At 39.9% G+C, this 15,592-nt stretch overlaps 1 protein-coding gene across 3 annotated transcripts in view; it reads left to right on the top strand.

Moving 5' to 3' along the window:
* RARS2 (arginyl-tRNA synthetase 2, mitochondrial) overlaps positions 1–15,592 on the top strand; it is a 29,828-nt gene that overhangs the window by 11,195 nt on the left and 3,041 nt on the right. For all 3 annotated transcript variants that reach the window (XM_058835301.1, XM_058835303.1, XM_058835302.1), the window contains 10 exons: positions 879–955; positions 2,435–2,587; positions 4,067–4,173; positions 4,791–4,886; positions 6,782–6,842; positions 10,250–10,326; positions 11,606–11,730; positions 12,989–13,056; positions 13,156–13,265; positions 14,241–14,336. In XM_058835301.1, coding sequence (XP_058691284.1) covers positions 879–955; positions 2,435–2,587; positions 4,067–4,173; positions 4,791–4,886; positions 6,782–6,842; positions 10,250–10,326; positions 11,606–11,730; positions 12,989–13,056; positions 13,156–13,265; positions 14,241–14,336 — 970 coding nt within the window. The remainder of the gene's footprint in view (positions 1–878; positions 956–2,434; positions 2,588–4,066; positions 4,174–4,790; positions 4,887–6,781; positions 6,843–10,249; positions 10,327–11,605; positions 11,731–12,988; positions 13,057–13,155; positions 13,266–14,240; positions 14,337–15,592) is intronic.

Here is a 15,592-nt window from a genome sequence, read left to right as displayed (position 1 = left end):
CCTGTTCTTAAAGTCAGCCATGCTTTCTTCTGTACTCAGTGTTTCTAAGAGGAAAGTTCTTGAGACAGTGCTGTTTGTTTAGTTGCAGAGAGTTTTCCAAAGGGATACCTGCATGTCTATTCCTACACCAGTCCTGGTCCTTGTCAGCTCAGAGGAATAAGATGGCCTTAAAGTCAGATTCATATAATCCAAGAGTCTGACAGGTTAATATTGCTGCATTACTGAAAGAGTTAATGAGGTCTTTTCATTTAGACAAAAAGATTGGGATTTGGATTTCTTTCTCTTTTAGATTTCTTTTGCAAAGTCCTGAAGCCAAATTGGGTGCTCAAAAAAAGCTGCATATTTAAGCAAGCAGCAAAAATTTCCCTTAAAAACATTGCATGAGTGGTGTGAGGAACTCAATGTTGTATCCCAATTCTTATTGTCTTTAAAATTATACTATTGTCTTTAAAATTATACTATTAATTATATTATTAATTATACTATTGTCTTTAAAATTATACTAGTAAGGGAGGAAGCAAAACAAGGACTTTTGAGCATGTTCTGTTGCTGATCAGTTTCCACTGTGTGGCTTTGTATTTACATCTTGTTGCTGTGTGAAAGATAATTCTTTATACAAGTCTAGAAACACAAATTCCTTATGAGGAATTGAGAAATCAACACAGTATTTCTTACTATTTTCTAGCTATTGTATTTCAGGGGCGTTGGGGGGGTGATGTTTATGCAGTGGAATAATAGGCTATGCTTTTGAATTTCTTTTTGTAGCATACACCATTATATTGTTTCAAAATGTTGCAGTGTTAAGACTAGACTTACAAAAATAACCTATCAATATACTCTGGTCTGTTGTCTAACTCTATATGTAATTGTTATTCAAGGCTTATTGGGTGTTGGTTTCCAATCCTTCGGCAACAAAGAAAAACTAAAATCAAGTCCTTTGCAGCACCTTTTTGAGGTAAGTTCAGAGGAGACCAACTAGATTTGTCTTTCCAGGATTAAACAGGTTATGGTTTGTTGGCTTGCTCCATTCAAGTATGCCTGATACCATCTGAGTTAGTATTTCCTTTTTGCTGATCTTTGTGTGACAGCCGTGCTGGGTGTGATATAGCTGCAATACACATAAGGGATTTATGTGCTTACCTGCACACCTTTTCCTGCCAGTAAACAGGAGGAAAGGTGAGCAATATTCCTGGATGGCTAAAGTTTAAGCCCTCATCCTCTAAAAGAAAGGTCTCACATGTTAATAGGGCTTTGTCAGGGGTCTTGTGTGTCACTCTCAGGTGTGTTCTTACCACAAACCTGAGCTGTGCTTCACCCTCGGAGCTGGATACAGGAACTGTGGCTAATGCTGCTGTTCAGGCAGAGTGACACAGGATAGCTGTTATGTGTAAATATGTCTTGTGGCAAAGGAACAAACTGTGAGTACTTGGATACTCAGCAGCTGAATGCATGTTAGATTGTTTATATGGCAGAGTAGTTCCTTCTGAGCTTGCCATCTTCTTTGACACAGAAACTTTACTCGCTTTTTCCCTCATCCCTAAGCCCTGTGGATTTAAGGTGATAGATTCTTAATACTGAGGTGTTTTAGAGCATTAGGACTGATTGAAAGAGAAAACAAGAAGCAGTTGTATATTTGGGATTGTGCATCAGTGTGTATTACTTCATTTTTATTTATAATTTCAGTCCACTCTTGGAATTTAAATTTTTATACCTGAATTTTGCACTAAAGCTTCAAAATACCAGCTATTGCAGTAGCATGTAGGCTTTATGACCTTAAAAAAAATTGCCTTTAGGTGTAGAGAACAGTATTCAGTCAAGGTGCAAAAGATTCTAAAACTGTAGTTGTTTGAGACCAAATTAGTTTCTCAGTTATTACAAATTTTTAAGTGTTTATTCAGCTGTATGCCTAGCTGTATCAAAAACTGAGTTGTGTTTCAAAGTGGTGCTTTTTCTGCTGGTGTGTGAAATCAATCTTTTCTGTTAATATACACTTGTAAAATACTGAGTCTATCAAGAATATTGTTGCTTCGACTGCTATCTCAATTTTAGGCAATGCAGTTGCCATAAATGTCAATTTTGTGGTCCTCTGAAGACATGTCTGTGGTTTAAAAGTCTGTGATAGGTTCCCTTCCATGCATAAATTAGTTCTTCCATATTTTGCTGCTGCAGTCATTTCAAGGTTATGAAGAGGATGATAGCAACAGCAGTAAGGAATTAGGGCATTAGTCTTCTTTCAAGATAAACTGCACATTTTCCTATTGGGCTTTGGGCTATTCATTGTTTCTTTCGATGGGGAATGTGTTGCTTTAACAAGTCTTTTAAAATTTTGGCTTTAAGAATGTCATCTTTAAATGTATTTGTATTGTTCTTGTAGAACTGTTTTCATTACAGGAGAGGATTATACTGCTTCAACATTTTCAGTGTCATATTTTAGGTGTATGTGCAGATTAACAAAGCAGCAGATGAAAACACAAAAAAGCTGGCTAAGGATTTCTTTAGAAAACTCGAGGACCATGATGAGCAGACATTGTCAATTTGGAAGCAATTTAGAGACCTCAGTATTGAGGAATACATCCGGATTTATAAGGTACAAATCATCCAAGTGTTTTTTCTGTGTTGCTGGTAAAATGGTCTCTTTCTGTATTGCTTCATCAACGTAATTGACAGTGACCTTTTCATCTAGGAGACTGCCAAGCAGTGGACTCACTTGGGATCAGAGATTGCTCTAATGTTATCAATTCATTGCCTTTCCCATAAACTTTAGAATGTTGTGAGGAAGCTCTTTCTCAGTATGCCAGGCTCATTCTGCTCATTCTGCTTGGTAAAAGCACAGTAGTTGATTTCTCATCCAAGCAGGCTGTCACTTAAGTTGCTGACATGCTAGATACATTTTATTTAATGGTGTCCAGGTTATTGGCCTTTAGACTAATTCTCCCTTCTCAAAAGTCCTGAAGCTCAAACTGTGGTGCTAAGCAGCAAGGCAAATCAGTGTTGGATAAATATTACTTAGTTTGGCTTTATCTTTGAAGTCAGTTACAACCCACCAAATTTAACGGTTTCCATGTAATAAATTTTATTAGAAGATAACTCTGTTTTCACATTTCTGATCTAATGTTATAATGTTGCATATTAAATTTGGTGTACGAAATTACAGCAGCAGGAGTTCCCTGCTGGTGAAGTTGAGCTAATACGCAGCCATCTGTTGCACACGTGATCTCATGAGTGGAGCCAGTGTCCGCTGTTTCATGGGACATGTTTGTGCCACTGACCGAAAAATTAATCTTAAAAAACTGGGAAACAGTTTATAATTCAAAATGGCTCTGCTTTAACATCTTCCCTGAAACATATCACTGGAGCCAAAAAAGTACTCTTAAGTTGAGGTCTCCTAAGTAAGACACTAGATAATTCTTGTCGAAAGCTGACCTCTGAAGGTAATTAGGTACTGGGCTGTGTATGTAGCTGCATCTTGAAGGTCACCCATCATTGATCACATGATGACTGGTACAGCTAGATCTTCCACTTCTAGTTTCATTTAAACTAAAATGTATTGAAGTGATGAACTGTCCAGGTTTGACAGTTAAGGTCATCCTGTCTCTTCTGAGTGTACCCACAGCCTTCATGGTAATGCTGATTTCTGTGTGCTCAGCAGTGTTTGTGAGCAGCTTTTACTTTTTAAAATTCCTTTGAGCATCCTTTTGAAATAGGGCTGGTTTCATGTCCAGGTAGTTCCTCTGCAGCCCACTGGTTTCACCTCCAGCACACCAAGTAAGGGACTTGCCTCAGAATTTGTGTATGAATTGCTCTAACCAGTTGATACCTGATTTCTCATGAATATTACATCCAACACCATATTCACCTCAGGGAGAGATTCATTCTAATGCAGAAATGGGTTAAATCAAAATCCAAGCATCCTTTCCTTTTAACAATGAAGTGTCATTTCCTGCAATAACACTGATCTCTGCACTGTATCTGATCTGTAACCTATCATCTGACTTAACTTGAAGAAAAATGGTTAGCCTTTATTTTAATGATATTACCTTTCTTTGATATTCTGGTAACTTTTCAGCGTCTAGGAGTGCATTTTGATGAATATTCTGGAGAATCATTTTACCAAGAGAAGGCCCAGGAGGTTCTGAAGATGCTGGAAGATAAAGGAATCCTTCAGAAAACAATGTATGAACTCATTCAATCTATTGGTGTCGTTTACTTTTTTTAACATCTCCGTTGCACTTCCAACAAGATGAGTGAGTTTTGTACATAATCTGAGGGGAAGAGTTTTACATGTTTTTGGAGTTACATGGTTTTGGTAGCTTTTCTAGTAGAATACCATCAGGATTTGTGCAGTCACAGCTAAAATTTACATTTTCCTTTTCTGTGACTAGCACAGAAGCCTGGCCTTGACAAACTGGGTGCAATGACAGTGTTCAACTCCTAGTGGTGTTTTAGGCTGTTGATTAGTTTGGTAGCTGTGTGTGCCATTTAATAAGCAGAACTAAATGAGATCCTTGCCTTGATGAAAGAGGTGCCTGGCTGAACTGGGATGGGAGCCATGGAAAGGACCAGAATGTGGGCAGGCTTCTCCCTGGCATCAGCAGTGGTGACACCAAACTTACAGCAACAGTCTTCAAAAAGACTTAAAGGAGATGGCCATTCAAACAAAAAGAATGAGACTGTCTAGAGGGAGGGGGGGTTGCGGCAAGAGGCATTGGTTTTGGCTCTGACCTCAGTCTTGCCTGAACTTACCTGTGTAGTAGCTTGCAGTGACATCAGTATTTTCCCTCAACTTACAGAAAAGGGACAGGAGTTGTGGATCTCTCGGAGAAGAAAGACCTCTCAACAGTTTCCACCGTCATGCGCAGTGATGGGACATCTCTTTATATAACAAGGCAAGTAAGCCCATCTGTGCTCCTTGCTAGTCATTTTGCCAGGGAACTTTTAAACGAGCACATTTGTAACTGCTCACATGGATTTTGAAGCTTTTTATTTCTAGGGTAGTTTTAAGTGAAACTAGTAGTTTAACTATGACAGGGTGAAAATGGCTTTTAAGTACTTTTCCTCCCCCTAAGTAATGTTAGTAAATCTCTTATTTTGCATAAATAATAATACTTTCTCCAGCTACTAACTTTGAAAACAAAGCTGGAATCTCTGGATGTAATAAATAGCTGCCAAATAATAAAGGTTTTAGAAAGACCTTTGCTTAAAATGTTTATTGATGGTGTATTGATACAGGAACAAATAGCTTGTTCAGCCATATCTTCATTGATTCAATGGGCCATCAGTGCTGTAACATCAATTTTATTGCTGTTTTCCTGCCACCTCATCAGTATCCTAAAATTCCTCTTGGGTATTTTAGTATGGAAGCCTTAGCAGTTTCTTTGTGTCAGGAATGTAAATAAATCTAGTGTCTAGCCTGCAGGGTAAACTCTGTACAGCTTTTCAGGGCAAGGATATTAGAGAGATGCTACAGTCAATCCTGTGCATTAGGGAGCTGCTGAGTCCTGTAGCCAGATAGAGACGAAGGTGCCACAGCTCCATGCCCACAGGTCAGCCAGGAGTGAGCATGAGCACCTGATCTCAACAGGCCCACACACAGGGCCAAAACCACTCAGCACAGCTGGCATTTTATTTCCCTCTGGGTGATTAGGATGAGTATCTATTCCTGTGAAGAAACAGACCTATGTGTATGTATGTGTATAGATACATATGTGTATGTGATATATATTGTGACATAGATACTTGTATTATGTATGTGATACATGTTTTATTTAATAGTTTAAGTAATACACATATGTATTCTACATGCACTACATATCCCTTCAGTAGCTGGAGGTCCCTGTGGTCTCTCCAGCAGCTGGCCTGGATCCTCTGATGCTAACAGTACAGACCCCTCTGGTGCCTCATTTCTGCAGACTGGAGACTCCCTGAGATACTTTGCCGACTATTCAGCTTGATATTTGCTCTCAGTCGTACCAGGATGTGTGCCCTCACTCCAGCTGTTGGCTGAGACACCTTGTGACCCATGGTCAAACTCCAGCTGTTATTTGGTCAAACTCCAGCTGCTTCATTTTACTTATGCCCAGTCCTCTCTGTCTCTGGCACCACAAATGCATGGCCTACATGAGCTGTAGTCCCCAGCTCCAGCTGCTGACACTCCAAACACATGTGCACACAGAGGAGAGAGCCCCCTTACCCCGGGAGAGTTTAAAATGGAATCATGGGAAGACAGGACAGACTGTGCTGATGAGGTGCAGGGCAGAACTAGGCAAATGTATAACCAGCAATGGATTTACAAGCCACTCATCCCTGTTATCATCTTCTCTTTTCTTATCTTTGGTTCCTCTCCTAAGCATCCCATAACAAGTCTTGTGCAATTGCAAATGCTTTTTTCAGATTGGAATACAAGGCTGATGGTTCTCCTCTGACAGTCCTGTGTGCTTGTGTGTGTGTAGATGAGCTTTCTACCATATAAGCTAAGGTTGAACATGGGGTTAGTTTTCCAGGAAGAGGTTATTTCTCTCAGGTCCCGGCAGGCAGACAGACCCTGGACACTCTGCACCAAAGAACTGTTTCTTCAGTAATTTTCTTAGGTAGTGGTTTAAAAAAACATTTCAGATGTATCATCAGCAAAGTATACATGTCCTTTTCTACGTGTAAGGCATACATGGATCCTTCTATCCAGGAAGTCCTCTCCCCTCCATTAAAAGCAGATTATTTTTCTAAGAGGCAAGTAGTGAGGTATGTTTGAGGGAAAGTCCGAATAGTTTCTCATTATCTCTTTCAGAGATCTTGCAGCTGCTATAGACAGAATGAATAAGCACAGCTGGGATACCATGATTTATGTGGTAAGTAATTCTAGATTCAGCACACATGTTTGTGCTGACTCTCTGCAGTAACCACAGGGCCTCTGGTTTGCAATATGACTTTGACACACAGTATTTTTGGCAGTAAAATGGATGCCCGTGCTGCCCAGCAGCTGTGCCTCTGTGTGGCAATGTTTCTTGGTTCTGCTTCAGTGCATGACGCCCAGAATGGTTGAAAAATATCTTTAAACTGAAAGAGAGTAGGTTTAGATTAGATATTAGGAAAATATTTGTCACTGTGAGGGTGCTGAGGCACAGGAACAGGCTGCCCAGAGAAGCTGTGGATGCCTCATCTCTGGAAGTGTTCAAGCCCAGGTTGGATGGTGCTCTGAGAAACCTGGTACAGTGGAAGATGTCCTTTCCCACAGCAGGGAGGTTAGAACAAGATGATCTAAGGTCCCTTCTAACACAAGCCTTTCTATGATTTTATGAAAATTAGCTCTGGAGTTTTTCTCTACTATAAAAATTCATTACAATTAGCTTGAAAGGAACTCTTACTTGACATTTTATTTTCTGTATAAATGTTGTAATTAATAATTAAACAAGCCAGAAAGAGCTGTCAGTATTATAAAGGGTTTTAAAATGTTAATTTAGAAATTAATAGTCTAAAATGAATCGAAGTCTACTCTGAAGTCCTGATATCTTATCTGAAATGTACATTTTTATGGCTTTGAACAATGCCTTAGTTTCATTATGTAGAAATTGCACATAAAGTACTGTTTAATCAATCTGAATGAAGCAGTTGTAGACAGGGAGTCTTTTTATATTTATTGGTTTCATTATTTTAACTTTTATTTTATTCTGGCAGTATCAATAATGGATAGCAAATATGAATAGCAGGACTGTCTCCTTACTTGTCTGAAACTGTTTTTTGATCTCATATTAGCAGGGACATTTCATGTGATGCTTCTAAATCTTATTTTTCTCAGATTTTGAAAAAAAAATAATTATGAAAGCCACATTCTTTTATATGAAGTCCAGAATTAGTAACATGTGGAAAAAATCTGTACGTGGTCATGTTTGGTAATGTCTTTGTACCATTTCTGTACAGCTTTTTCAAAAGTCTGTGACACATAACAAGATGCAGGGAGAGAGATCAGTAAGCAAAACATTAAATGCACAGTTTAAAGTTAGTTAAACCACATTCCTCCTTTTAGCTTCAGTCTTCAGGTTTCCCATAGCTTGCCATTCTTACACGTTGTCACAGAACAGGGACTTCTGAGTTATTCTGAGGGGAAATTGGTTTTGGTGGGAGCTTTTCTGCCCCTGCTGGCTGGAACAGTGAGTTCATTGGCATCAAAGGGCAGTGTGGCTGTGAACATGCAAAGCATTAGATGTTAAGGATGTTTCCTGTCTAGTTCATGTGGGTGGGCAATTATCTGTGTTTGATAAACCAGGAGGTAGCAGGGACCAAGGGAGAAGGAACAATTAGAAAAAAGAATAGTTGGGTGTCCACTTTGCGCAAATCAGGATGTCAGCTGAACTTTCAGCTAATGGAGTGAGCAAGCATAGGAGCAAGAGTCTTGAGCAGACTGCTGCTGTAACTGAATTCCAGTCACTCTTTAATTCCTTGCCTGGGCCTCCCTGGTTTCCTTCAAGTCCAAAGAGATACACAGCAGAGCACAGCCAGACTGTGACGTGACTGATGTGTCTGTTGTAGCCAATATCTGATTCAAGTGGGAAATGACCGATTAGCCTGTCCTGTCCTCTCAGCCTTGCTCAGGTTGTATGGTTTTCAGAAGACATGGTTAATATTTTTGTAATGTCTGACTTTCTGAAGGCTGAGAAAGTGGGTCATAAAAGAACGAAACAAACTCTTAGGAGAGTCTTGTGGGACAGACAGCCTGGTGAGGGAACTGCCAGCCTTTGCTGAGCTTTGCTGCTGTTTTGTGGCACTGCTTTGTAGTGAGTTAGGACTTTACTCAGTGTTACCAGAGGCAAGAGGACTTGATGGGATTAAACGAGAATGCTAATGATTTTAGTCTTTAATAATTAAATAAAAATATATTTCAGAATCCTAATCTTGTTACAAGAAAATTATTTAGAGACTCTAGAGTCTTATGAAATAAGATCATCTTATTTTCATCAGATCAACTTCTTTAAAAGAACATTAAATTGGTTTACTACTTGTAATGCTGTAAATCAGTGTATTCACTAATTTTGGTTTTTTAAAAAATCCGACTTATTTCACAAAAAGGCAGTGGTATGAGCAAAATATTCAGAGCATCTTCTTAAAGAGGTACTAAGATTCCACTGAATGTTGCACTCAAGAAATAAATGAAAATGCTTTTATATATAAAGAGTTAAATATAATCCATGCTGTCAGACTGCAGACCTCTACCTTAAAGCCAGCCACTTAACAAGAGAGGTCTGGCTTTGTGGAGAGAGGCACCTCATCTCTAAGGTGCATGGAAAAGGACTTGGAAGGCCTTGTTTGAAGCACCAGCCACTGCTGTCCATTTATCAGCTGTCCATTTATCAGCCTTGCTTGTGAGCTGGCAGAGAGGTGATTCCCAGGAGCAGAGCAGGTTATGAGGAACTAGGAGAGAGGAGGCAGGTGCTTGATACAGTGGTAGAGTTGAGAAGGAATACAAGATAAGTATTTTACTCCTTTTCCCAGAACACCAAACAAATGAGGGAATAGTGATTATTTGGTTATCTCTGCACTGTTTTTTAAGGAGGGATAAAAAGGAGGCTGAGTGAGATGGCCAAAACAACTAGGTAGAAAAATGAACCTCATAGCAGCAGCTGTGGCTAGAAACACATATGAAGATTGTTGTTAGACATAATATAGTCAGAAACAACTTCAGAAACAACTTCAGTTTGTAGAAGAGTGTAACTGAAAGTGGAAGAGAGCATCTTTGTTATAAAATTGTGATCATTTATACATTTTTTAAAATTATGTACCTGCCTTATGATGTAAAACTACAAATCATGCTGGAGACAATAGAAACTAGTGGGTTCTGGAGGCAGACAGCCAAAGAGGTGTTCTGTTTCTAAGCCAAAGGACCCTTGGAGTCTGGTGATATAACCAGAGGTATAACAAGAGCAGCAAGGATCTGAAGTGAAAATGGAGATGTTTTGTTTGATGGGCAGCTCTCAGATCATGGGAAACTAAAGAACATTAAAGTTTCCTTTTACTTCACATCTTTGCCTTTGTGACCTGAGAATAATCATTTCTGAAAAGATGGATTTCTTTTGTAACATAACTCAAAATCTCATTGTCATAGATTTCAGCTGTCACAATTTTTAAGTCTTGCTTGTCTTTGTAGGTCTTGATTTTGCTTGCAATGACTTACTGGCACTGTGGTACTGTGTGTTTGTGTGTTAAAAGTTACTCCTCATCAGACTTGTAGTGTTTCCTGATATGCATCAATTCTATTCCTTAGACAGATAAAAGCCAAAGTAATCACTTTCAACATTTATTCCAAATACTGAAGCTCATGGGTTATGACTGGGCAGAAAGGTATGTACTTAAATGTCATAATCACATACTGGTTTTGGTGGTTAATTTATATTTCCTCAAGAATGTATATCATATGTACATTGGAATTTCAATGGAGTGCTCTTTTGAAGAGAATCTCCTGATGGTGTCCATCCACCACCACATTATAGCACACATCATGTAGGCATTTTGGATGAAACTAAGCTACAAGATGTGATGCTGGTGTGCAAGTAATGGACTCCAGGGTACAAGCAGACATTTGGCCTGTAGGACCCAACTAGTACTAGTCCAACAGAGAATCAAACCTTCAGAATTATGTGCAATAGGGGCCTCAGGTCCTTGCCAGCAACCTTTTCATTCTATGTGTCCACCCCTGCTGATCCGATTTATGTGTGAATGGAGTCACTGTCATGCGTTTAGGATGTGAAAAACAGCCCTGTCTCTCATTTAACAGGTTTTTCATAACTGCCTGATGTGAAAAAGGGAAACAATTTTTAAGAGACTTGGTGGCATAGCTTCTGGGATATTGTGTGGTTACAAATTATTACCTCTTGAAGTATTTTATTTCAGCAGAGATCAGAATCTGAGTTTGAATCGTGCTTCAGGCTTGAAGTATCTATTGCAGGGAAGTGTATCCCTGCTGTTACTCATTGCAATTACCAATCTTGTTAGCAATCTGAGCAAAGGTCAGTAATAGATCTCCAGACTAAATCATATTCCCCTCTGCCAGACTGCATGTCTTTTGTGGTTAAATACAGGGTTTTAGCCTTCAGCAATACCTGCCTCCTTTCACAGTGCTTAAAGTTGTGCTAAAATTACCTTAGATTCTGGACCAAGAATAATGCTTGGGATTTTTACAAGCAGAAACAATGAATACTTTATTATTAGCAATGATTAATTATACTTTTGGTTTAATGTGGCCACAATAGAATTATTATGACTCCTTTTCTAATTATATTAAGAGATCTCTGTTGCCACAGTAATTTGATCTGTCTACAATCCTGTCTCTCCTCAATTTATTGCAAGTTATTGCATTGAGGCCTCTGTACTAAAGCTAGTAGCAGGAGATTCCTGAGAGCATACAAATGACTAGGCTATCATAACTCTGATAATAATTTTCCCATTATGTAATAAGTATGGAGCTTGGTTGCTGAAATGAGAGTTACTGATTATATCACTGAGCTTCCCACATTGGAGTGTTATTTATTCAGCTATTATTTCTGTTTCCAGCTCTGAAAAAACACTGCAAACATTTCTCTCAATTGAAATATAATTTTGGTCCTGCTGCTTCTCAACACAGGTGCCAGCATGTGTCTTTTGGTCTAGTTCAAGGCATGAAGACTCGGAGAGGAGAAGTAATTTTTCTGGAAGATGTTTTAAATGAAGTTCGCTCAAGGATGTTACAAAACATGACTTCCACAAAAAGTTAGCTATTTCAGGTCTTATTCTTTTGATGTTCTGTGTTGATCACATTGTGTCATCTTTTGCACCCTTCACTTCTCCCTGTATTGCACTAGTCACAGTAATATGCCCTTTTCCTTTCTTTTTGTACTTCCTGTAATATAAACAACATTACAATAATTTTTTGCAACTCTGTGAACTCCCCTAAACTGCAGATTTGCAAATTTTAACATTCAGTTAAATTATTTCATCATGCACTGAGAAGGAAGTACCTGCCTTTCAGGGACAACAGTTGTTTTTTTTCTGGAAAGACAAACTACTCAGTAGTAGATTCGGGGCTGGACTTGAGGGATCAGTCAGATTTCATCCAAAGGATTTATAGCTCTGACAGTTTTCTCTGGCAAGAGCCTCCCTCTCTTGCCTGCCACTGCTGCCTTGTCACCCTGCCAGCCTCGTGGCTGTTCCCGAGGCCACTGCTCTGCCCCAGATTGTGCTGAAGGGGGGGTTTGCCTGCGCTCCACTCAGCCTGTGCCTCCAAGACCGTACCTCCTGATGCAGTACAGATCCAAGCAGTTCCCAGTGAAATGCTGCCCCCTCTTGTGCTCTCTGGTGTTAGATGCTGGATTGAGTCAGCAATCTGATCAGTTTAAGTAGTATGCATCTTCCTTGCTCTGCCTCCTCAGCTTTTTTAAAACAGATGGCTTTCTTTGTAAGATGGATGAGGAGGTGGTGTCGCTGATCATGGCAGGGGGTTTGGATTGGATGATCTTTAAAGGTTCCTTCCAACCCAAAGCATTCTGTGATTCTCCCAGTTCAGATTCCCTCAGTATAGTCAGTTTAGGTATTTACAATGGATGGTGTGAATACTCCCTAAATGTACATCCAAATGGTCATTAGCCATTGGAACCACTTTTCTTTTTTTGTTTATGCATCTTGTATCACTTGGAGCTTTTTATCAGTTTTTCAACAAAATCTGCATTTCCCTGGTCTTGGAGATTGGCTGTCAGAATTGTGAAATATAGCCTGCATAGTCTGTTGTAATGAACCTTTCCACCTCAAAATCTGTGGTATGCATACAGGGGGAAGTGGGAAAAAGCCCATGTGAAACAGCTGTTTTTAGCTTTTAATAGAGATGTATATCCTCTTGCTGCATGCATCCTGACAATTTCCATATTGCTAGTTTACAGTTAAGGAAGATCTGCTCTTACATTGGCATCTCCAAGTCTGAGCAAGAGAGTCGTTATGGTACTGCAGACTTAATGATGTTTTTGTTTCCCTTCAGCAACCAAAGAGGTCCAGGATCCTGTGGAGACAGCAGAGAAGGTTGGTCTTGCAGCACTCATAATTCAGGTAAGTCTGAGCTGCCTCATGAGGTGTCTGCATTGTCTGTGAGAAGTTATAAACTGAGATGAAGAGCCATGTCTGTGTGACGTCAATTTATTGTTCCAGGACTTCCGGGGCCTTCTGTCATCTGATTACCAGTTTAGCTGGGATCGAGCTCTCCAGAGTCGGGGAGATACAGGAGTGTTCTTGCAGTACACCCATGCCAGACTCCATAGGTAAGAGGAGCATTTCTGCACAGCAGTCTGACACGAATACTTTGTTTAGTAGCAGTGCTATCTCCTTAAATATGACACATGCTCGCTTTTATAGCAGAAGTGTGAGTTTAAGATAGAAATCATTGAGACTTCCCAGAAGAGCAGGCCAATTAAAATTCATTTTCTACCTCATTTTTGTGGAACTGAACTAACTGTTCATGTAGTTTCTCAGTTCTAGGAACATCTTCTCTGTGGTTGGTGTCACTGATGAAGAATGGTTGCCTGGAACTAAAGAAACTGATATAAAAACCAAAATGTCCACAATCGTAAAACACACCACTTAATGGAACTTGGATGTTTGGGCTGCCGCAGTAACTAGTGGATTATTTTTAACATTGTCATTTCCCACTGTTGATAGCCAAGACTGAAAGGAGATCCCTTCTGGTTGACTCAGGTCAAACACCTGACATGTTTAGTTTATTTTTTTTAAAGAGTTTCAGAAGAGTCCAGCTTGAACAATTTTATCAATTATACTGAATTGCCAGAACAGGCCTCAATATGTGTTTTCATGTGAGATGAACTGAGTGAGGCCAAAGGTGTGAAGCAGCCTGATGTTCTGAGGCAATGGTAGCAGGATATGGTGTTCAGGGAGAACATGCAAGCCTGATCCCTTTCTCTGGTCTGTTCCTCTTGTCATGTAGGTATTGGTGGTTCCAGGGTACCATTAGTGGGGGATTGACTACCTCACTACTCCTTTCAGTTTCTGGACCTGTTGTCCATGCATATCTCTAATCCTGTTGATAACTGACTGGCCAGCACAAATTTTTTATTTTCTTTTTAATCTTAGGTTGAAGTCAGCTAGTCTGTCTCAGTGTTCCATTCAGCTTGAGCAGAGCCTACCCTCTTTTCTTAAAAACACAGGTTACTGGGTTTTTTGTTCAGCATTGCTAAGAGGTGGTTTTCATCCCACGTTTATTTTCTATTCTTACATTTTAGTTTAGAACAGATGCATGGGAATGCAGAGCTAACTGATGTAAATGTGGCGTGCTTACAAGAGCCAGATGCCATCTCTGTTCTTCAGCATCTTCTCAGGTCTGTCTAGTTTTCTTTCCAAATACCATTTCCCTTAAAATAAATATCTGGATATGCCATTGATTGAGAGGGCACAGACTGCATGATCATAAGAAAAAATGGCTGTTTGAGGCAATGTCTTGTCTTTTGTGCCACATGGATTGCAACATTTGAAATGTTAGTGGCTTTAGAAGCCATATGATGGAAAAGGCGGTATTTGGAATATATTCTGTGTACATGAGCCTCCTAATTATTTCTTGCCTTCATAAAAGTGTGCTCAGCTCTGTGTAAATATTAGCTGCAGATTTGCTTGGTCCCTCATGTTCTGTTTTTGTCATTGAGAAAAGAGAGAGGTGGTGATGTGTGTACGTGCATGCACATTTGCGACCTCAGCGTCCTTCAGAGCTACTGAACGTGCACAAGTGGTACCTGCTAATAGCACTAGTGTTCTTCATTAATTCAGTCTTAAAGTTGAGTGCTTTCTGGTTTCATTATTTCATAGATGTATAATTAAACTATGGAGACAAGGCAGTTGTCTGTTGCGTGGCCTGTGATGGAGTAAGAAGTGACTGAAGCTTTCAGAATTCCTAGTGAGAATTCCTATATACTGCATTGCACACTGTGCAGTGCCAGCAAGTTACCTTTTTTTACCAACTAAGACCTTCCTGAGGTTGTCTGTTTAAAATTAGGACTTCCAAAGTCATGCCAGTGCACCAGGTGGCTCCTTTGACCTGCACGTGTGGGCTGCAGAGCCCTACCATTAACTGTAATTGCCTCCAGAGTCTGCATGCAGTCCATCGTGTGCTGCACACGGTCTTGAGCAACAGCAGGACCAGCCAGCTCTCAGCAAGACCAGTAGTGTCTTATTTATGCAGTGTCATTGTATTTTGAAAATGTGTCAGTTGTTTCTTGGGATTTTTTTATACTCTTACATGACTACTGAGCTGTTGTTACCACGGTGTGCTCCCCAGTTCTGCAGCTTGTCTTTAAGAGAGGAAGATTCTACAGCAGTTCAGCTTGGACATGCTGGCAGGCATGGGCCTGGGAGCTGAGCAGAGATCAGGAAGTCCAATCCTCACTTTAACTTTGAAATCTCTTCAGCCCTGGAGGTCTTGGTACCTTCTTGCAGGCTGTGAAAAAGGACAGCAAAACACATGAAGAAGAAACACAGCTGTCATGACTGCCTGTACTACCTTGTTTAATACTGTCTTACAAAGTCGTGTATTGTGTAAGCTATGTAGGATGACCCTGCTTGAGCAGGGAGGTTGGACTAGATC

This window comes from Poecile atricapillus, chromosome 3, assembly GCF_030490865.1.
Source record: "Poecile atricapillus isolate bPoeAtr1 chromosome 3, bPoeAtr1.hap1, whole genome shotgun sequence".
Taxonomy (NCBI): Eukaryota; Metazoa; Chordata; class Aves; order Passeriformes; family Paridae; genus Poecile; species Poecile atricapillus.
Note: the sequence above shows the minus strand (reverse complement) of the source record. Positions and strands in the feature narration are given on the sequence as shown.